Source organism: Cibotium barometz, chromosome 1 (genome assembly GCF_041138505.1).
Source record: "Cibotium barometz isolate CiBa-2024 chromosome 1, ASM4113850v1, whole genome shotgun sequence".
NCBI classification, from domain to species: Eukaryota; Viridiplantae; Streptophyta; class Polypodiopsida; order Cyatheales; family Cibotiaceae; genus Cibotium; species Cibotium barometz.
In genome coordinates this window covers 66,059,489-66,084,037 of record NC_141046.1, presented here as the reverse complement: position 1 = coordinate 66,084,037, position 24,549 = coordinate 66,059,489, and the positions used below count along the sequence as shown (strand labels likewise).

General features: G+C 40.2%; 1 protein-coding gene and 1 long non-coding RNA gene across 2 annotated transcripts; both read right to left on the bottom strand.

The window, feature by feature from the left end:
- Positions 1-701: 701 nt before the first annotated feature.
- Positions 702-2,067, bottom strand: LOC147642341 (uncharacterized). Its single transcript, XR_015267003.1, has 3 exons — positions 1,933-2,067; positions 1,555-1,729; positions 702-1,453 (listed from the first exon to the last, which is right to left on the bottom strand). It is a non-coding gene; the product is annotated as an uncharacterized LOC147642341 (long non-coding RNA).
- A 224-nt stretch (positions 2,068-2,291) lies between these two features.
- Positions 2,292-5,926, bottom strand: LOC147642340 (transmembrane 9 superfamily member 7-like). The gene is made up of 7 exons (XM_086805475.1): positions 5,565-5,926; positions 5,142-5,306; positions 4,936-5,048; positions 4,726-4,843; positions 4,501-4,613; positions 3,935-4,088; positions 2,292-3,812 (listed from the first exon to the last, which is right to left on the bottom strand). The coding sequence occupies exons 1-7, from the start codon at positions 5,664-5,666 to the stop codon at positions 2,655-2,657; spliced, it is 1,923 nt and encodes a 640-aa protein (XP_086661601.1). The 5' UTR covers positions 5,667-5,926; the 3' UTR covers positions 2,292-2,654.
- Positions 5,927-24,549: the final 18,623 nt, after the last annotated feature.

Genomic DNA, 24,549 nt, shown 5'->3' with positions numbered 1-24,549 from the left:
TTGGAATGCTTGCTTAATGACCATCTCACCAGAAGAGAGAAAATTTGAGGATTGCCTGAACCAAAGCTTCCACTTACCTTGTTAATCATGGACGTAGCACTTGAGCACATTGAAGCTAAGTTGATTATAGATTTTGATTTGCCCATTGGTTTGTGGATGAAAAGCGTAGAAAAATGCAACTTACTATCAAAATAATCAAATGGAACATGCCTAGAATTATACGTAAACACAGCTTCTCTATTTGATACAATGATCATAAGCAAGTCACAAATTGGATACCAAAAATGAATGTTCAATTGAGCGCAAGAGTCCTACACCAAACATAGCAACAAACACCATTAAGATGTCGAGTTCGTTGCAAGTAATTAACTTTATCTTCGGATTATGCAACAATGCATGAAATAGGTGTGCAAGTGATTCCCAAAGAAGCTTATCTTCGGATCCTGCAACAATGCATGATATAGGTGAGCAAGTGATTCCCACAGCAGCTTTGACATGATCAATGCTGTTCCCATGAATCTCCATCTTCTGCCAAGTTGTCCCATGCACATATTTCACATCAATGGTTGAAACCATACATACGACTAATCCCCTCATGTTGTAGCCCTCACCAAAGTCCACTTTAAAGCGCAGATGGTCATACCACATCAAGCATGGTACACGTAATGTAACTGCAAGCACCAATACCTCACCAAGTTCCAAGGAGATAAATAATAACTCAACCACAAATTCTTTCAAGACTATCCGATGCTAACAGATTATTAATCCGTTAGACCTACTTGGAGGCCATGCAAACTCTCATCAAAAAGCTGAGCAAGAGGATGCACCCACTTTACTGGCCTGGCAGGTGAACATATAGGTAGTTTAAGTTCAAGTTTTGGAATTGTCTTTTGGGATCCACCTGAACATTGAACAATTTTGTGATCCCTAGCCAGTTGCCAGTAGGCATGATAGCTCAATCACCACAAAGTCCCACACAAATCTCCAATCAAGTGCCAAATACCAGATAGGTGTTTAGACAAGCTGCATATATACCAAGCAGAGGCTGGATAGGTGAGGACAAGTTCCGACAAATTGGACAGCTGATCAAGCTCACTAGGCACCTGGTCGGACAAATCCTTTGCAAGCCAACCAGCATGCAAGGGGCAAATTGCCATGTACAAAGGGTAGGAATGCTCAATCATCACAAAGGTGCACACAAACCTCCAATCAACTGCCGAATGCCGGACAGGTGTTTAGACAAGCTGCATATATATCAAGCAGAGGCCAGATAGGTGAGGACAAGTTCCAACAATTCGTACAGCTGATCAAGCTGGCAAGGCACCTGGTCGAACAACTCCAGCAAGAGACCAGGGAAGTAGGGTCCGCAAGCCAACCAGCATGGAAGGGGCAAATTGCCGTATACAAAGAACCCTTCCTCTTCTCACTTCAAGCATCAGTAATAATTCAGCATCTACAAATCAAGCATCAGATCTGCAATTAATCAAGGGTAGCATCAAGCCTTCAACGCATCACAAGACCAGAGCCATGAATCAACGTAAATCAAACCTCTACCCAAAGCCTGCATTTAGGCTGCTCAGTACACTGTTCACTTCAGCCATAATCCTCCCAATTCCAGCTCAAAAAACAGCTTGCGCCTAGAAATATCCAACTCAGGTGTGCAAGTACAACCCCTTTTCTACTCAGCCCACACTCAGTTCAAGAAGATAGGGGAACCCATTTCATCGTACTCCACACCAAAAGAAGGAAGCAATTAGTGGTGGGTGGTTAGGACCCTAATTCTGTGTCAGTTACTCTCTCTCTCTCTCTCTCTCTCTCTCTCTCTCTCTCCAACAAAAACTTTGCAAGATGCCTTGCCACTCATACTTGTGCAGTGCTTGCAACAGCCAGCATAGCAATCGATACAAAGTAACAGCGAGCCTGATAACCAACCTGTGTACTCTACATAAACAAGGATTGAAAACAGTACTAATCAGGTGCCCACCATTCCTCCGGCTGTTCAAAACACTGCACAAGGACAGAATCACTGCCTTAGAAGACATCAGGGGTTCTTTATTTTCTCTGAGCATGTGAAAAACAGAAGGTAACACCTTACAAGGCACCCCCCTAACATTTCCATTGACATTATTTTGCACTGATGCAGGCAGTTTATGCATATTCATGTCAGAACTAAACAAGTGAAATACCAGAATCAGAATACCAAACTAAAAACTATAAAGAAAACATTAGCAAAAACTTCAGGGAACAAAATTCCCACCTGAAGGCTGAAACTTCCTATTCAAGTCATTCAATTGAGCTCCAATCAAGTTGAGAAAAATATATTTCACAGAAACTAGATTAATCTTCTTAATTGCCGGTGAGTTTTCTCATGTTCCAAGTATAAAGCCATGCAAGACGCACAACCAATTGGCAAAAAAGGTTCTGTTTACATGTTGCCAAGGTTAGTAGCTCAACAATGCTTATGTTACTCGCACAAATATTCCAACAGTGAACGAGCAAATGCAATAATTAGTCCCATCTTTCTGGCATAAACAGGTCAGACTTTCAAGACTGTTCTCCCTCCACCTTGCACCTTTCCCAAAAATCTCATTGGACTCCTTGGCAACAACATACCAGCGGGACTGAGGTACTCATCAAAATTGACCATTTCAATCTCAATCAATCTTCACTGAGGCATATATGGTCCTCACAAACCAGAAACAGGCATAGAAGCCAATTGTGCCTGTCAGCACAAAAAAGCAGTAGGAGATGATAGCCATGTAGCCAAAATACAGCACACCTGACACCAGCTTTGTTATCTCCAGCTTGGTGAAGAAGTAGAAAGTGGCATAGAGCAATAGATAAAGTGCTGAAGACCCAGAGGTCAAATATGCTCTCCACCACCAGTGGTAGTCCTCACTGCAGAGTTGGAAGTAACAGAGCACAATCGTAATCTCTGCACAAGTTACGATCAGGATTAGAAACACAATAAACAAGAACCCGAAGATGTAGTAGAACTGGTTCAGCCATATGGAGGTGAGTATGAAGAAGAGCTCAATAAACACTGCCCCAAATGGTAATATGCCACCGATAAGCACTGAGAATGCTGGCTGCATGTACCAAGCTTGCTCTGGAATTTGTCTGGGAATCTTGTTTGTTCTTACCGGATCTTCAATAGCTGGTTTCTTGTACCCAAAATAACTTCCTATAAAGACAAGTGGTACAGAGATTCCAAACCACAAGAACACCAATGCAAACATGGTCCCAAAAGGCACTGCTCCAGAAGACTTTTCACCCCAGATCAATGCATTCAGGATAAAGAAGAGGGTGAAAGTAACACCAGGAAATACAAAGGCAGTCTTCAGTGTATTCTTCTTCCACTCTGTGCCCTTGAACATCTTGTAAAGTCGGGCAGATGAGTAGCCAGCAAACAGGCCCATGAATACCCATAGCAGCAACATGGCAGTCATCAAACCACCCCTATTGGCTGGTGAGAGAAAGCCGAGAAGTGCAAATGCCATTGTCACAAGTGTCATTCCAAAAAATTGCACACCTGACCCAACATAGACACACAGCAGACCAGCATGTGTTGGAGGTCTGAACACATCTCCGTGCACAAGTTTCCATCCTGTTTCCTCCTGAGCTTCATCTTGTGTCTCGAGATCATTGTACTTGGAAATATCTCGATAAAGTGTTCGCATCATTATCATGGCTACCATTCCTGATAGAAACAAGACAATCATGAGGGAATTTATAATGGAGAACCAATGAATTTGATCATCTGACATGTTAAGGTACACGTCCCAGCGAGATGCCCATTTGATGTCACTTTCCTGAAGGGCAGCATTAACAAGCAAGACAGAAAAACACCATCAATAATCTTGCAAAAGTCACGCAGGAAGCAAAGAATGAAGCATACAGCATAGACAACAGGTACACCTTCCTGCATTAGTACCTTGAACGTGACGTCATAAGTGAAGATGACCTCTTGTCCCTCCTCAACCTGTTGAGGCGGCATGGTATTCGACACATATATTTTGGCATTTTGATTGCAGGTTGTAAAGCGAGGTTTCGTAGGATCCCAAGGTTTCTCATACTCATGATGAACACTGCATGGCACACTTTGTTAGAAAATGCTGAAGTGAATCTCCCCACAAGCCATAAACACCTGCTTTAAGTATCCCCCCTTATTAGTGTCCATGTATCTGATGACTCAGCAATTGGAATACACAAAAAAACATGTCCCAGAGGAAACTGAAAACCTTAAAATCATCACACTAATAAGTTATAAGATGCATGTCACATAGCAATTCCAGTAGCTAGCCCATGCCAAGGAAGAACAAAACACAAAAGAGGACAACGCAGCAACACGAAATTAGAAAATTTGGTTTTTATGAATAACACAAAAGAAGACAACGCACCAACACGAAATTAGAAAATTCGGTTTTTATGAACTGCAGTCATCAATAGCTGAATGCCCTATACCAAACCAAGGTGAAAAGTGAATCACAAAAACAATACCTGTAAGGGATCACCTCAAAACCAACAATGCGGGAAGTAGCTGTTTCAGGATCCAGGTGATATAGAACCTCAAATGCAAGATGATTATGAATGAAAAACTTGTCCTCCTCTTTCTGGTGGCATCAAAGCACCACAAGAGATCAAAAAACAGCCGCTGTTCCAAATATAAGCTGAGAAGTGGCACAACTTTAGTTTGGTTCTCTATATATAATCACAAGGCCTTACCCCAGCATCACTTATCTTAGCCTTGAGGCCGACCGGAAAGCCCCGTTCATAAAAGTTCATGTTTGAGCTGCCATCACGCCTTTCTCTCTTGATTGCAACAGGCAGGTTATCAAGAATCCTGAAAAGATGAAAGCAGAACTGAAACATGTAAGTGATGAAGACTACATGCATACCATCTCGATGCCACACTCTATGTCAAGCCGCACTTACATATTGACCCGGTAGTCATCATCAATCTTGTCCTTGAACTTTGTTGCATCCTCAGCAGAAAGCTTGTCGATCTTGCAAACAAAGTTGCATAGCTTGCTTTCTCTCATTTGAAACTGAAAGGAATTACAGGGAGGTAAATCACACGAAAAGCAGGTATGGAGATCAAGAAGATTAGCTCTACAGAGGACTTCACAAGTTCATCTTACTGTAAACGGCGAGTTCTCAATGCGATCTCCTCTGAGTACTTCGCCAAGGTTCTCGGCATTGTTAGTGATCTTTCCCGGCTTGCAGTAAGGAAGATCGTAGTAGACATAGGGCAACTGTGTCTTAGTAGAGGTCAGTTTGTTTACCTTCACGAACAATTCATCCCCCTAGAGTTTGGCATACACAGTAGCGCAGATCGTCAGAATCTTTCAATGCTGGCAAGCAACATCTTCTCCAAGAAAAAACACTCGCAGATGCACAGATCTGCTCTTGAAATGGAAAGATCGGACAGAGGAAATCATTGCATATTCGGACATGGCGGAAGCTTCACAGAATGGCGAAAATCTATACCAGATTCGGACATGCGGCAAACTTTGCAGGGAAAAAAAAACGCGGTGAAATGACAAGAGAGGGGAGGACCATACCTTGTTAAAATCCTGCGGGGCGACACCTGGAAGGTAGAAGGCATAGAGCGAGGGAAGGGAGAGCATGACCAAGAGGGCCAGAAGCACAGACGCCATCGCCATCCGCACAGGTCGCCTCCACAAACAAAAATAAACACAGAAGGGTTGCTACATGAATTTTTATTAGATGCGAGTCTCATGTCCGGAACTTAAGTTAGGGCAGGCACTGGGACGGCATAACTTAAAAGCTCTTGGGCACTCTTGGGCACAGTAAGTGGCATTACTATTCCCCCTCAAAATTGAGATGCATTTCGACATCAAAGAGGATTGGCATTTCAGTAATAGGCAAACGCAACAACAAGATAATCTTTTAGCATTTGCCTAAAAGCTTTAACTCTTACCTCTATTAGCTTTCTAATGTCTATTCGATGCAAGTAGCATGTGTAGCGGCAATGCCCCAATTTTGGACATCATCATCCGAGGGTTATTTGAAGTGGGTTTGCACATGCAAGATGGTAGCCCATGTGCACAAGACTTTCTTCTTCAGGTTGACCTTTCATTTCTTTGTTTCCACACCTTTTCTTCTTCTTATGTTCCCCTTTAACTTTGCCTTTGTGTCCTTAGGCAAGAGGAAGATCCTTCTCTTCTTGATTCTTAGGCTCTTCTTGTGCTTGCAATCTTACAATCGTATCAACAATAAGTACTCCACTTCTTTTTGCCTTGGTTTTGCCACCTTCTTTGCATCGAGCATGAATTAAGTGGCACAAATGGCCCTATATGACCTTGTGGTGGTTGTGAAGTAACTAAAGTAGATACTCTTGAAAGAGATGGCCCATTCCACAATATACATACACACGTAAATAACCTCCTTTCTCCATGTAGCATAAAATATGACTATCTTGCACTTTATTATCATAGCCACTACCATCCAATCCCCTTACCATGTTGGCTAGTGGTGGTGTGTATTGAGGGAAAAAAATAGTGGCCGAATTGATGCTCGGGGTTTGCAAACATGCACAGGCTTCCTCCTTACTCCATACATGCAACGTTGTGTGATCGTTTCTCACCCAACCAATATGCCCTTGTATCTCTTGAGCAAGTACACATATTTATAGTATGATTTTCACTACAAAATGGAACATTACACAACATCACACGTTACTACTGCAACGACTTAGAAGAATTAATTGGTAATAAAGTATTTCTTTAGGTCAGGCCCCTTAGTCTCTCATACTTTGGGAACTTTGAAATGCATTATGTCCTTCTTCTATTCTCTAGAATATGCAACTAAAGAACTGTTTGGTCCCAGAATCCCTTAAAGGATTGAAACCTAGTGACAAAGGTTGGACGTACATTATCCCAATCCTTTGTGATGATGGACGGTAAACAATGATGGGCAAGACCTAAGCCATACCTATCAAACATAAAGGGAACATTTTTTGCTTAATGAGGACATTGTTAAGCCGATCTACAAGCATTGTGTATTTAATGTTATAGGTACTTAAGTGCATAGCATAGCCATGGTGCATGGTGTGCATGGCCATTGCCTCTATATTTCTCTATATACTTGGTGATGGTTAGTGGCTTTTGGTTTTGTTAAGCCATTGGAACTTCTTCTTTAGATTTAGTGTTTGACCTTGGCTTTGGGTTGTTTTGCCAAGCCATTGGAACTTCTTCTTTAGATTTATTGTTTGACCTTGGCTTTGGGTTTTGCCAAGCCATTGCTGGAACTTCTTCTTTAGATTTAGTGTTTGACCTTGTCTCTAGTTGTGCCATAATTTCTCTCTTAAGTAGTGAGTGTGATCTAATAAACTTTTTGATGGTGGCCTTCAAGCTTCTATTTTTAATTGTGTCTGATAGATCCACGTTTACTTTTATACTTTTTTGTGAACCTAAGTATCACATTAGACCTTAACTTCATGTATCAATTCACTCCTAGGTGAGGGTTGTTGTTGCCTCTATTTAAGCCAAATTTCTCCTTGATTCATGATTGATTCAAACAAAGGGATGTTGCTTGTACTGATTCATTCCATTTTTTCCAATTAAGAGGCCGTTCTTAGAATTGTCTTCGTCCCTACTACTTCATATGTCTCCATGTTACTTGTAACCGAATCACCCTCACTCTTATATTCACTAAGACCATAGCTCTCACCCTTTTACCCTGCATTCTTGATGCAAACAACTGAATCACCTTCACCCTTATCTTCACCAAGACTAGAACTCTCACCCTTTTACCTTGCATTTGTGATGCAAACAAGTTTGATCAACATTCTTGGTGGAATTCGTACACAACTCTAATTTTTGAACCTAATGTTTAGCAACACTTTGCTATTCTCCAACTATGAGGCTACTTGTTGAGCATGATTCCTTGATTGTTAATGCTCCTACAAGCACATTGCTTTGGGTAGAGGTGGTGGAGCTAACTTTCATGACCATTACATGTGGGGTTATGTGTGTGGATCCTTTATCACTTTATTGCACTTTCTCACATTGTTTTAATTCAAAAGAATGTGTGTGAGTGTGTGTAGAGAGAAACAGAGTGTGTGTGGGGGGGGTGTGCTATGAGAGAGAGAGAGAGAGAGAGAGAGAGAGAGAGAGTGTGTGTGTATAGAGAGAGAAGGGGTGTCTATGTGTGTGTTGAGAGAGACAATGTGTGTGTGTGTGTGGGTGAGAGAGAGAGAGAGAGAGAGAGAGAAGGGGTATCTATGTGTGTAAAGAAAGAGAGGGTGCGGGGTGTGTGTGTGTGTTGAGAGAGAGAGAGAGAGAGAGAGAGGAGAGAGAAAGAGTGAGAATGTGTGTGTGTGTGTTGAGAGAGAGAGAGAGAGAGAGAGAGAGATTGTGTATGTGTGTGTGTGTGTTTAGATAGAGAAAGAGAGAGTGTGTTATGAGACTGACAGGAAACACTAAAAGGTAAGACTAGGAAAGATTATTTATATGTAAAAGGTTTGCATATAAATAAGGTTCAAGGGATTTCAAATAGGAAATACCTAAGCAATGGTTAATAAGCATTAAAGTTAAAGTAAAATGGGAAGTAAATGGTACACAATGGAAGCCAAAGGGACACAGAAGAAGGCTCTCCCTTCTAGGGGTAGTTGGAGAGGCACTAGTTAATGAGAAGGCAATGTTTAACTAATAAAAGGTCATGGGACTGAAGTTAGAAGGTCATGCACCACTTAGGCCTATATAACCATGATTTTAGGGTCCATTTAGGATATGGGTGGGTGGAGAATCAAAGCACTAATCTTATAAGTCCGCAAGCTTATAATGCAAGGAGTATTACATTGGTATCAGAGCCAAGTTCTTTCTCTTCCATATTTCCATTGATCAGCTCTTTGCTAACTCTAATTGTACTTATACCCATTAATATCTATACCTTAATCTCTTTTCTATTCATTTTCATAAGCTGATCCTTATATTTCTCAAATTCTCTCCACACAAAATACCTCTTGTCTAATAAATTGGGCATAACTTTGGAGTTTGACATGGAGCAAGTGGAGTATAAGACAACCAAATATCAACAAGGAGGAATCAACGGAATTGTTCTTCATATCATTAGGAACAATTCATAATTACCCAACCAAGTAAGGTCATTATGATGCATTTTTTTACTTTGTAAGAAATTTTCCATTTTGCTTAATGTTAGAGTAAATGGCTTCTCAAGGTGGGAAGGATGAAAATGGTGAGAAGGGGGAAAACCTAATGTCCTCTTTCCACATGAAAGAGGATATTACAAAACCAAATGAAATAGATATGCAAGATTTAGACTTTAATGATTATGAAGATATGAAAACAAAGAAGATGAAAGAAAAAATCTATAGTATAGAAAACAAATGTGAGAAAATGATGGGTCTTCTTAGCTCCTTGATAAGAGGGGAAGGATTGGAAGTAAAAGAAATATCTAAAAGTAGCATTGGTGAGGGAAGGGAAAAAACTCTAGAAAAAGGGTTGAATGAAACCATAATTGAAGAGGGTCCTAAAACCAGAGACCATGGTATGGTATTCAAAGATTTAAAGGCACACACTTTTAGTGGAGAAGAGAAGGAGAGAAATAAAGATGCAGTCCATATTTTTCTACAAAAATGGTAAGATTTTCATCTTTTAAGAAATGTGCCTAATCATAACTGCCCCATTGAAGTAGCCTATCATTACAAGACAAAGTTTATAAGTGATGGATGAGTTTAGCGGAATCTAGACAAGTACTCGATTCTTGGGATTTATTCAAGGAATTATGCTTAAAGGAATATCTTCTTAAAAATGAAGAAGATAGAAATTGGGAGAGTGGCATAATTGTTCTATGGAACAAAATAATTTAAATCTCATTCAATATATAGCTTGCTTATAAAGAAGTTGTCTTAAAGCTTAAGGGCATAGACAATTTTCAAAAAAAATAAGAAGCTTCATTAGAGGCTTGAAAAGGGAGTACAAGAAGGAAGTTCGCTCTAAAGAGACAAAAAACTTAGATGAGGCTATAAAATTTACAAAAAATTTTGACGATACCATCGGTAATGGTAATCATAAAGAAAAAGATTTTTTTTATACATAAACCTCATGAAGAAAATTTCGGCTCTCAAAAAAGAAAAGGTTTTTTCTTTAAAAAGGAAGAACCTCCAAAAAATCAAAAATCAAGATTTTGAGAGAGCGGTTAAAGAAAAACTTTGTTTCTCTTGTCTTAAGCCAGGACATGATAAAAGGAATTGTCCTAAGTCCCAAGGACAAGAATTTACTAGGAATGATAATGATAAGTCCAAAGAAAAAATAGTGCACACTTGAATTATTTTCATTGGGGAAAACGCTTTCGAGATGCTATTTGCATAATACACTAACATTTGAGCATAACGAAAAATTTATTGCATTTCAAGGAGAGCACAATGTACCATCTTCTCCTTTGATATGTAATATGATATCCAAAAGCTTCATCAAGATAATGAAATAGAACAAATGTTTTTGTGTTATGCAATGCCTCAATGCTCTTAAAAAGTGGCATCATTACTTGTATGGTGCCAATTTTGAAGTATTGTCTAACCATAAAAGTCTTAAATGGTTAAATAATCAAAAGGAGTTTAGAGGTAAGAAGGCTAGATGGGCTAAAATCCTACAAAAGTTTGATTTGCAAATAAAATATAGAAAAAGAAAATTTAATATCATGTCAGATGTTTTAAATTGAGCACCCATGATAAATGAGTTGTGTTTTACTCAACTAGGAACTAAGTTGCTAGCTCACTTAAAAGAAAAATGTGCTAATGACCCTAGCTAGTAGTTTGGAATTACTTGATTAAAAAGGATAAATCTTAAATAGAGAGTAAAGAAAGGGTGTCGCTTAAAAAAGATAGTGGTTCAAAGGAATCACTTATAGAAGGGTCTATAAGTGAAAAAGATCATTGGAAAATTTTTTCCATCGATAATGGATATGTCACATTTGTGTACTTAAAGAAGAAAACATTCGTGAGAATATTTTACTAGGATGTCATGACAATACAAGTGCCGAGCAGGTTTAAAGAAGGATGTCCAGAATTATGTTATAAAATGCCCTAAGTGCCAAGTCAATAAAGCTAAGCACCTAAAAGTAGGTAGAATATTATAACCACTACAAATACCTAAGGGTAAGTGGGAAAGTATTTATATGGATTTCATAGTGGGACTACTCTGAACAAGTAGAGGGCATGATTCAATGTGGGTAGTAGTGGATAGGTTAACCAAGTTGGTACAATTTATATCAACTAAAAAAGAAGTAAAAACACCAGAATTGGCTAGAATGTTTATCCATCATCTATATGTTGAAATATGCAAGTGAATGGGTGTGTGCAGGAACAAGCCCTTGGCTAGAGATTGTAAAAGGGAGTTCATAATTGAGTGGGTGGTAGTGAAAAGGTGAGAAGAATCTACTAGATGAGAGAATCAAGGGTAGCATGAGTGAATATAGGGATGTGGAAAGATTCTAGGAAAAGGTGCCCCCAGATGTAGGGGAGGTGGCACAAATCAAGGAGAAATGGAGAGTGGGTGCTTGGCACCTTGTGGATGTAAAAGCTATAAATTGAGGCATTGGCCTAATGAGAATTTGTTAGTTTTTGAGTATCTATGCCTACATTATGCTTTTAGATTAATTGTGCACTAATCTTGCTTTAATCACTCTCTAATTGCTTGCTAATCATGTTGATTATTGCATTTGATCCACTATATCCCATCACATTGCTACAAACTCAACTTGGTATGCCTAGCTTCGGATTTAGCTAATTTTTAAAGCCTAATCACCTTGTTAATCATGGATTAGGAGTTAATCTTTGTTTTAGCTTTTTTCAACTAATCTTCCGCACCCCCAGCTGGTGGAGAGGCTTGATCTCCCTCCAGTCTTTAAATTAGCTAAAATGATCTTAGTCATATCTAGGAAACATCTCCACGCATCGGCAACAACAATTCCTCAAATCGCTGACGCATGCTGCTGATTTACGTTTTGTAGGCGCCTTACGTTTTGTAGGTGCCTTGTTTCTGGAGCAAATTGTAGATCTACACTTTCACAGATGTAATTAATCTAATTCCTCTCAACCCCAAGGTTTTCAAGGGTGCTCTACATGCCTATGATCTCAGATTTTTCAAGGGTGCTCTACATGCCTATGATCTCAGATTTTTTAAATTCGTCAAAAGGAGAAGCTGCATCAAGCTCTGGATCAAATCTCCAAGTGACTTTGGTAAAACAAAGATTAAGCATTCATTATTTGGTTAAATCTTATGTTTTTGGACTTGATCCTCTACTAGACTAACTGCTATTGATGCCCTTTAAAGGATTTGAACTCTAAGATACCAAATATGGCCTCCCCGTATACTTTATTTTCTACACACAAAATAGGAGATTAATCTCACTAATTAGTGATTAATTAGCACTATTGGTTTGATGTCCCAATCATCCAGTACAAAACCAACTATCCTTAGCTTTATGCAATTTTTGGTGTATTCATGCTTGTAAACTTGGTGTAATCATCATTAAACACCAAATTGGAGTTGTAAAAGGGTAAACACTGTCCCTTGAATCTTGAATTAGATCAAGAGGTAAGACCCCCTTTGCATCATCATGAGCTTTGCACAAGCAGTAGCTAAATTCAACAGGGAGAAATTCCATACATAGCAAACAAAAACCATGTATTTGCTCATGAGGAAGAATTTATGGGGGCTAGTTGAGGGAAGAGATGAATGTCTAGAGGAGAATGGGAAGAGATGAATGTCTAGAGGAGAATGGGAAGAATGAGTGGAAGAACAGAAATGAGAAAGCATTAGGACTCATTGCACTTAGCTTAAATGATGAAATCATTCACCACATTGCAGGGATACAACAAGCTAAAGATGCATGGGATGAACTTAACAAATTATTTGGCACTCGAGCAAAGAATTCAAAGATAAATCTATTAATGCAATTCTACAAACTTGACATGAAGGAAAGTGAACCTCTAACCACACACTTGAACAAATATAAAAGCATCAAACAACAACTTGCAACCATTGGAAAGAAAGTTGAAGATGATGAGGTACTAGCAGTGCTTCTAAAGAGTGTGGATAAGGGAGAGTATGAGAACATTGTGGCAACCTTAAAGAATGTACCAGATTTAAAGTTGCATAAGATAGAAGGAGCTCTACTAGAGCAGGAGAACAAGGTCAAAGAGAAGAAAGGATTGGACCCAACAAGTGGAGAGGAGAAAGCATTCTACACCACCCGAGGAGGCCTCGCACGAGGACGAGGAAGAGGTAGGGAAGGAGGAAGGACCTTCACTTGCCACACAACTGTGGGAAGCCAGAAAACATGGCTAGAGACTACTACAGAAAACCAAATGAAGAAGGATCGGCATCGGCAAACTTCAGGGTGGAGACTCCTAAGAAAGAGGAGTCAGAACATCTTTTCTGAGAGAGAAACCCCACAACCTAATGTAACTTGCCCCAATAGAGTAAAACCACCTTTGAGCCACCGATGATGTAGGCCATGTGGTAGATGTATGTGTGAGCACTTTAGTCAAAGTTATGGGCACTTATAGTAGCCTTGGATAAGTAGAGAGAGAGAGAGAGTGTCAAGGACTATGAGTTAGGGACTTGAGGCACTGGTCATGGGCTACCAAGTAAGAGGGAAACTTGGTATAGGGTCCAAGTGTGCTAGAATTATTTACTTAAGGGGCGGTGTTGAAATATGCAAGTGAATGGGTGTGTGTGGGAACAAGCCCTGATTGTAAAAGGGAGTCCATAATTGAGTGGGTAGCAGTGAAAAGGTGAGAAGAATCTACTGGATGAGAGAATCAAGGATAGCATGAGTTGATATAGGGGTGTGGAAAGATTCTAGGAAAAGGTGCCCCCAGATGTAGGGGAGGTGGCACAAATGAAGGAGTGGGTGCTTGGCACCTTGTGGATGTAAAAGCTATAAATTGAGGCATTGGCCTAATGAGAATTCGCTAGTTTTTGAGTTTCCATGCCTACATTATGCTATTAGACTAATTGTGCTCTAATCTTGCTTTAATCACTCTCTAATTGCTTACTAATCATGTTGATTCTTGCATTTGATCCACCATAGCCCATCACATTGCTACAAATTCAACTCTATACAGATTGCATGGATTTCCAGCATAAGCGACCGAGATACAAAGTTTACAAGCCATTTTTGGAAAGAAGTGTTCAAAAAATTAGACAATAAACTTAGTATGAGTACATCTGAACATCCACAAAGCGATGGATAGATGGAAATGATTAACCAAGTCCTAGAAGATATGCTTCAAGCATATGTTAATTATAAGCAAAACAATTGGGATGAGTATCTTCCATTATTAGAATTTTCTTATAATAGTGCTAAACATTTGTTACCAGTTTTAGTCCATTCATGCAAATGTATGGATTTCAACCTAGAGCACCCATAGCATGTTGGTTGCAAAAAGAAAAATTATAGAGTGTAAAAGACTTTCTCAAAGACATGCAAGACATGCTAAACATTGCAAGAAACAATGTTAAAAGAGCGCAGGATCGTTCTATTAGTTATGAGAAAGGCAAAAGAAGACCAATTAATTTTGAGGAGAGTGATTTAGTTTATGTAAAAGTTTCTGAAAAGTAAGAAACTTCAAAAAGTGGAAAAGTTTCACAATTAAGTCCAAGGTATTATGGTTCTTATACAATACTTCAAAAAATTAGAAGTGTAGCTTACAAGGTAGCTTTACCTAAAGGTTCCAGACTACATCATGTGTTTCGTGTTAGTAGACTGAAACGCAAGATGGAAAACAATAACAACGTTATTGGAAAAGAAGCAATAGTGGATTTTATAGAACCACATATTCTTCCACATGAGCTTGAAAATATTATTGAATATTGAGAAAAGAAAACTAGACATTCTGTGTTTAAAGAATGTTTAGTAAAGTGGAAAGATAGAGAAGAGAAGAAGGATCAACTTGGGAAAGAGTAGCTACACTAAAGAAAAGGTTTCCTAAGTTTTTCTTTAAGGACAAAAGGGGGAAGAAATGTTATGAGACTGACAGGAAACACTAAAACGTAAGACTAGGAAAGATTATTTATATGTAAAAGGTTTGCATATAAATAAGGTTCATGGAATTTCAAATAGGAAATATCTAAGCAATAGTTAATAGGCATTAAACAATTAGAAAAATATAAAGAAAATAAATTATGATAAAAATAACATCTTTATAATAGAGATCCCCAAAAGTAGGTTGGCTTTTGCATACGGCCGATTTTAGCGAAATGCATGCTGAGTTATAGACCAGGCCTATTCCCATAATTTTAAGTATCAACTCAACTATATTCTGGCAAAAAATTAGAGAATTACAGCGGTTGCAAGTTGCAGGCTTGTACTTGTGTATACAGGGAGTTGGCACAAGCTAAGATAGGTAAACGTGTAGAGGGAGTATTAGTTTCTCTTATTGTTTTCCTTATATGGTTGAATTATTTTATGAGTGTGTGTGTGTGTGTGTGTGTGTGTGTGAGAGAGAGAGAGAGAGAGAGAGAGAGAGAGAGAGAGAGAGAGAGAGAGAGATATTAAACATGGTTTTGTAAGAATTACAAGTTCCTTGGATGCAACTGCCTTTTCTTTCCATCTTCTCTTTTTTGTTTTGATGAGAAGATGTATTGATTGTATCTTCTATTTTTGTAAAGGGCAAGCCTATGCCAGAGACAAGTTCTTTGACAAAAGGTTAATAGGGGGATTTCTAGAGGGTCTTGATGACGTGCCCTTACATAAATCATTGTATGCCTTGGGCCATACCTCCTTTGAGCAATGTTGCAGGAGTGCTATGGATTTTGAGGACAATTTCAAGGGAGCACATTCTCAAGAACTCCACGAAGGCACATCAAAAACATCCTTCAAACCTACTAGCACAAAGCCTAATGGGAAAAGTAAGGAGTCCATGTCAGGAGGACGAAATGTAGAGCAATTGGTCTCTGCTTTAATGTAGCAAATGACCCAACACTAAAGAACCAATCAAGGTCGGGATCGGGGAGGCCAACCCCATCTTTATCCAAAGAGGGATCTTGTATGGTGCCCAATCTATCGAGCTAACCATACTGGAACAGAGTGTCCATATCTAAGACCCCGCCCTAAGCCTTTATTGTACATTTGCGTGAAACGGGGCAATCATGAGGGCTCCAATTGCTATCAGAGCAAAAAGCTGCCTTGGCTAAAGCTCTACCTCAAGCGTTTCCCGCCAATCCTAGGCAACCACTGGCCTTGCCAGCACCTGCGCTTCATAATGCACCTCAACAAAGAAGTGGCCCATAGGGGAATCCTCAGGGTACTGAAATGCCCTTACCACCCCCGATTCTTCCACCTCAGCCCTCGCTCTGTCACAACGACGCAATCCCACGTGTGTCAAACATGCCATAAGACACTTGAAGATGTAAAGGAGAGTTAGGGGTGGTCACTGCTTCCAGAGCCTAAAGATTTTGAGAATTGGATGCATATCCTTACTACCCTAGACATTTTGCCTAGACGCACTGGTATAAGGTTTGCTATGGCAGACGGCCAAGAAATTACACCGCTGTACATGCTCAGTTCAGCATACCTGCCCAATGTTGCCACCCAAGAACTTGAACATGCTATTAGAACAAAACCATCAGGGGGTACATGCTCCCATAGAACGCATAGGCTTGAGGGATTCCATGGGTGTCAGAACGATACGTCTTCCTAGATGATTCAGACACCCCCACTCGTTGAAGTATGTGGGAGCTGTGGAAACGCATGACCACTTCAATGAAATGTGGCAAAAGGAGTTTGTCAATAGCTCTCTTTTGATCCACTCTACCATTCCACAGCCAACAGAACCTACTGAACCCAAACCATACTTAGAGAAGCTTTGCCTCTTAGTGCGCAAAGCATGCAACAAGAAGCTAGCACAAGCTGAAAAGGAAGCCAAAAGGCTAGTCGACGAAGAAAGTGCTAAAGCTAAAGAGACTAAACAAGTGCCTAAACATTTCAAGACCTTCTAGATGGCCCACCAATTTGTCCAATATGATTCGGCATAGAGGTTTGATAGTGGGCAACTAGGGACCTCTTATGATGGTCTAGCTAAGGTCAAGGAGAAAATTTGGTAGGCCCGAGGGAAGACTCGAGTCTAGTGTATATTGGTGATGAAGACCTCTCTACAGAGGAAGAGACCAAGCTCATCGCTCTACTTATTGAATTCCAGGATTTCTTTGCTTGGAAGTACACGAACATGAAAGGTGTACCTCCAAAAGTGGTGCAGCATACCATTCCAATGGTTGATGAAGCCAAGCCGGTCCAACAACAGGCTTATTGATGCTGGATTCATCTATGAAATCGAGCATACGGAGTAGGTATCACCTATTGTGATAGTGCCTGAGAATAACGGAAAAGTTAGAGTGTGTGTAGACCTCAAAAAAGTCAATGCCACTACCATCAGGGATCACTATCCCTTACCTTTCACTGAAATATGCTAGAATGAGTAGCAAGAAAGGAAGCTTACAACTTCCTTGACAAATTCTCTGGAAACAATTAGGTGCTAATCAATCCCAAGGACCAACACAAAATAGCCTTTGCCACTGAATGGGGCACAACACATACCGAGTCATGCCCTTCGGGCTGACCAATGCCCCCGGAACCTTCGGACGTCTTATGTGTACGGCCTACAAGGAATATGTTAGGAAATTCCTTGAGGTCTTCATGGACGACCTCTGTGTAAATTCCTCCTAGAAGGAGCACCTTGCATGTTTGCGCAAAGTGCTAGAAAAATGCAGGCTATACCGTATCTCGTTGAACCCCCTCAAATGCCAATTTTGGGTTCGACGTGGAGTAATCTTGGGACACATTGTCTCCAGGTAGGGAATCTCTGCTGATGACAGCAAAGTGCGGCTTATCTTAGAGCTGTCGCCACCCACTAACTTCAAAGGAGTCCAATGCTTTATGGGACACGTCGACTACTATTGACGATTCATTTTTATGTATGTTGATATTGCTTGACCTCTTTATGGACTCCTCACTATCTTCGAGTGGACTGATGAATGCCAATGGGTCTACACTATGCTCAAAAAAGCCTTGGCAAGTGCTCCAATTCTCAAATCCGTAAATTGGGATAGCATCTTTCATGTCTACATCGATGCTTCAGCTTTTGCTATAGGGTGTGTGCTGGCCAACTAGGAGAACAGAAGATAGATTTCCCCATCAGTTTTTCTAGCCGCCAACTCAATGAAGCTGAGAGGAACTACACTACGACTGAGAGAGAGGGATTAGCCGTCAAGAAGTTTTGCCATTATCTTCTAGCCTAAGTTTGTTTTCTTTGTAGATACTGCTTGAGTTTGACTTCACTGTTACGATGAGGAAGGACTCTCAGCATGTCCTCGTAGACCACATGTCAAGGAAAGGATCCCCAATGGGGTGAACATCCGGTGGGAGTAGATGACAATTTACCAGATGCTGCCCTATTTCTAACTATGCTTGATTCCTGAATGGGGCGAGGAGGTGGCACATTTATTAGCCAATGGCTTACTTGTAGATCCCTTCCAATAAAGACTACGCCCTTCGCTTAATCAAACAAGCATCCCCTTACCAACTCATTTTACAGAGGCCAACTTTATAAGTAGGGGAAAGATAAAACACGTCTTAGGATTTTATCTTTCCCCTACTTATAAAGTTGGCCTTTGCAAAATGAGTTGGTAGGGGGATGCTTGTTTGATTAAGTGAAGGGCACAGTCTTTATTGGAAGGGATCTACAAGTAAGCCAAAGACATATCATGTTTAATATAGCCCAAGTGGTTGACCTTGAAGAAGAAGACTGGGAGGTGAAGCCTGCTCGGTTGTGGTTAGGAATGACCACCTCGACAAGCTTTCTCTAAAAACTAGCTCTTATCGATACAATGGCTAGTTACAATTTGATGTCCTATGAAACTTGGCGTTCCCTTGGGGAACCCTCACTCAAAGAGATCCCTACCATCATTACAACTATGGCATCACAATATGTTTATTGCGTAGGCACAGTCACACTTTTGTTCGACATTGGAAATAATCCCTTAGAAGGGAAGTTCTATGTGATGCCTGTAGGAGCTATGCATGAAGAGATACTCCTTGGAAGGGGTTGGATGGGACATAACTGGTGCAACATCGACTGGGATGCACGGATGGTGACCCTACAGCTGGCTTCTAGCCAAGTTACTGTCCTCAGGATAGATAAAGAGACCGTACCCTCAGCTTCCCCATGCTAAGCACTTCCCATTTCACCACCCGCCATCATTTCATCACCCCACCCCTATCAATCCATCCCCCAAAAAAAGAGGCTGCTTCTCATTCCAACCACATCAATGACTCCCACACCTCCTCACCTCCTCCCCCACCACCATGTACGGCAGCAACCCACTCTCATAGGGTCCCCTCACCAGTGCTGCTGCCCCACCAAACCAAACTAATACTACTAACACTATTAACAAAACTCCATAGGGCTTATCATCTTGCCTTTGGGTACCTAAAAAGCTTCTCGCAGCACAAGGTTATTATGAGGGAAAATCTAAATTGTGGATTCCCAAAAGATCCAACCATCCTCTTCATCCCCCCAGCAACCAAAGCTCCTCGTCCCTCACGTCGGCAACACATTCGCCAACCACCACAAGCCAAGAGGGTAACTTCCACCCCATGTCACTCAGTAGTCCCAAAACAACATCTGCTATAAAGATTGCCCAGGAAAAAGGGAAGAAGAAGCTTCATAGTGACACTACAAACTCTATGCTCTCATCACAGACGGAGTTAATTACTAATATACCTTCAATGTCAGCAACCCCCCACCTATCATTGTTGTGAGGCTCCAACAATAGAGTATAACAATGCCATCATTAGCTCACGTTATTTCAGTCTCAGGTACTTCCTTACCAACTGCCTCAGAATCCGTCAAGAAAGTGTTACAAGACCATGGGTGAAAAGATCCCTGCCCCCTCTGCGCAACGAATTCGGGGGTGCTAGCAGTGAAAGTAGCACTTCTTGTGCAGGGCAGAGCCTCTCACTCTCGGGGCCTCGCCCATGGATATCCGGACAAGAGACTAATCCCTCGGTTCTTCCAAAACCGAACCCGAACCCGAAAAAGCTTCCCTTGCTCAGAAAGCACGAGCGATTCCTCAAGGATATTTTTATTCTAACGTAGTCAAGAGCCTTAACTAACCGAACTGATCCGACCGAACCCGTAAGTCACATGGTCAGATCAAGGAAAAGACTTGCACTTGGATCATAGAGACCAACGCTTTTTTCCTCATCGAGAGGCACAACCGTTGATTCTTTTCCATAGAACAAGAACTATCCGGGATTTACTTCATCTATCGTACCATAACAGAATTGAGTCTCATTTTAGGGATCCATCAGTCCAGCCTAACCCCATCCAGTTCCATGGGTTAGCCAACCGCTAACCACTGTAGTGATAGAATCCATTTAGGAATTTGGTTATGTTTTATCCCGAGTACAAGGGAAAAGAGTTCCCAGGCCCCCTAGCCGGTGCTTCATGCAAACTTCAAGATAGTCACACCACTTATACACCCAATATGAAATTGCCATTTTCACAGATTCAGCTGTCTTTAAGACAATCTTTTAATGAAACCATAGTATCACTCATCATAATCCTCCAAAATATCTGAATATCCAATCATCCTTCATCGGTGTACCTATGGCATCATTGGCAACCAGAACGCTCACCACCTGTTCACTCAAGGGCCTTTTCAATAGTTCCTAGCTCATAGTATCTGGCAATATAATCACATAAGAAAATCAAGATGGACTCTCCATTGAAGATCAGCAAGATCAACCAACAGATCCATATATAAAAGAGCCATGGACTCATCCGTTTGAGGACGAGCAAGGTCAATCAACCAGATCCATGCCCGAGTTCAGAAAACAACTCTAACACCTTGTTCCATTTTCTTCCTCAACGCACGCGTGGGTATCTTCGGCGACCCAAAGACCGAGCACCGTATGGTCAGCACCCTCTAGAATATTTTGCAGGTCACCTACTGCTTCACTCATAGGCCGCTTCCTTGGTCCCTCAACCTCTGTACCGGAAGCTCACCATTTAAATCAAACCGAGGCTGGTCAAGACCTCGGCCGACTGTGCTACGAGAGACATCCTCCGTTGATTCTCCGTCAGCTGTTGCAACTTTATCACTTAGGTCTCCACCACGACCTCATTCACAAGACGGTCAAAATGTTTCCCCAACATTCTTGACATAAAACAGTCATTTAAAAACAGGTCATAAATACAGTTTTTATAACGAACTCTCGTCTTTCCACATTGTTCCACATCAATCCACATTACTTAATCCAAGTCCAATCATATGTATTCCCATCGTCCTTCATCCATTCTCATCTAATCATATCATTTTTCATCTCATCACATCTTTCCACATTTATACTTATCACATCTCATCCACTCGCATCTACCCATATCCACATCTCATCACATCACATTCATTCACATCTCATCCATGCATATCTACCCCGATCCACATCACATCACATCACATCACATCCATTTCACCTCTCATCTCATTCATTCACATCTATCCCGATTCACATCCCATTACATCTCATCCATTCACATCACATCTCATTCATTCACATCTATCCCGATTCACATCACATATCATCCATTCACATCTATCCCAATTTACATCATATCACATCACATTCATTTCACATCACATCTCATTCATTCACATCTATCCCGATTCACATCACATCACATATCATCCATTCACATCTATCCCAATTTATATCATATCACATCACATCCATTTCACATCACATCTCACCCATTCACATCTATCCCAATTTACATCGTATCACATCACATCCATTTCACATCACATCTCACCCATTCACGCTTATCTCGACTCACATCACATCACATTCATCACATTCATTGTATTCCCATTCCATCACATACATTCTATCCACATTACATCACGTCCACATCTATCCACATCATATCTCATTCATTCCATCCACTTTACAACACATCCACATCATATCTCATTCATACACATCCCATTTAATTCATCCACATCCATCCAATCATTCACATGCACGACTATCCACATCTATCCATACATTCACATCTATCACTTCACATCCACATATATTCACATCACATCACATTTCATCCACATCTCTTTACATCACATCACATCTCATCCACATCAACATCACATTCACATCCACATCTCTTTACATTACATCACATCTCATCCACATCCACATCACATTCACATCCACGTCCCCTTACGTCACATCACATCTCATCCACATCCACATCACATTCACATCCACATCTCTTTTTAGCACATCACATCTCATCCACATCCACATCATTTTCACATCCACATCATTTTCACATCCACATCCACATCATTTTCACATCCACATCCCTTTACGTTACATTCTTTCACATACACATCCACATCCATTTACATCACATTCTTTCACATACACATCCACATCCATTTACATCACATTCTTTCACATACTCATCCACATGTGTGAAATATGCACCTACCTTAAAGGTCTCCCCTTCCTTACCAAGGTGTCAAAAATTCATCATTCCTTCAAAATATCTCATTTTTTTAGTAATATCTCATAGTTTTTAACTAATAAACCTTGTACTTAGTCAACTCTTCATCTTATGTGAGCATTTACTCATTTTTGGGTATTTTTTTAATTCTTTGGATTTATCTCATCTAAATACTTGGATTAATCTTATTGGCTCATAGGAACCTTAATTGGACCATAATCTAAAATTTTTAAAAAATCTTGACTCTTAGACTAAGGTCCTTTATACACATTTTCAATTAATTCTAAATGCACATTGGAAAGTTTTTTTTGAATTTCTATTTCAGGGGAAACCATTTTAGACACTAGGAGGATTTTTATATCAAAAAATATCTCAATTTTGGATTATCTCTCTCTAGACATTTTCTCTCTTTAGGCCAAAATAGGATAAAATAGGATCTTTCTTCTATTTCAGAGAGGGGAATAATTACAAGAATAGAAGGGGAGGTTCTTACACCTTTACACCTCAAAAGCTGGAGGGAGGAATCTTACATCCTACCCTATTTTAAAAACGCGAGATGTCCTTATCTCGCAGCAGCAGCTGGAGGACAACTCTTTTCCTTAAGATTCAATTGATTTTGGGGTTCCTTATAGTCTGGTCAACCCAACATAATCCTGGGATAAAGATCCCTTCTACAAAAAGAACATATAGAACTCATTATCAGATAACAATTCATTCAGAATATATCATTCATATCCTTAACACAATAATGGTCCATTAGACCGAAAATTCCATCTGAACATTCCTCCATGGGAACACACAAAGGCAAGGAAACTTTAGTTAAAACAAGAGCTGCATACTGTGGAGAAGAAAAGCATGTATATCAATGATTATTCTTTAAAGATCAAGGGCATTGTTGAATCCCTTAGGCCTATTAATGTATCAGTGGAAGATGATGATTTAGTGAGTGTCTGTCTAAATGGGATTAGTAAAGAGTACAAGCTATTCAAGACCTCCATTGCAATCAGAGAGAATGTTCCCAACTTTGAGGACTTAGTGTCTATGCTTATCATAGAAGAAAAGTCTATGGGACTTAGTGGCTATGCTTATCATAGAAGAAAAGTATTTGGAACTTAGTGTCTATGCCTATCATAGAAGAAAGGTCTCTAGAGGTGAGTACTCTTCTTCACAAAGCAAGAACACATCAAAACGTGCCTTCTACTCCAATTCACATAGAGGTAGATGTAGAGGTTGTGGTCGAGGCCACGTGGTGGTGGGGCTGACATGGAAACCAGAATTATGGACAACAATAGTTCGATGATTTGCAGCAACATCAACAATCATACATAGGTGGAAGAGGCCAGGCAAGGGTAGTGCGAGAGGGACCGAGGTGGTTGGAAAAAAGAAACCAGAGTGAAAATAGCAGAGTTCTGTTATTGTAGCAAACCAGGTAACTATGTATTATTACAGAACAACAAAATGAAGTACTTGGTAGATTTACTAATATTATAAAGAACCTTGTTTCTATTGGACAGATGGTTGAACAAGTTCTGCAAGTGAGGTTTAATCCTCAAGGATGTTTTATGAAAGACTTCAAAAATCATTGTTGCTTGGTTGCAAAGGGTAATAGAAATGGTAGGATGTTTACTTTGGATGTAAACATGCATGGGGTAAAGGTAGCCATGTTTGTGCATAGAACATGTGTCATTGTAGATATTGACATATGGCATAAGCGCATTGGTCATGTGAATATACAACTGGCTGAAGTCTATGTAGGCCTAAAATATTATTACAAGTTTTCTAAATTTTAAGATTGATGGTATGCATAAAGTATGTGAAGCATGCTAGCTTGATAAGAAGGGCAAATATACTTTTCCACATGAAAAGCATGTCAGTGCAAGACCATTAGATGTCATACATTCATATGTATGGGACTAATCAAGATTGCAACAATGGCAAGTTGCAGGTATTATGTTATTGATGATCATACTAGTAAAGTGTGGGTTTAT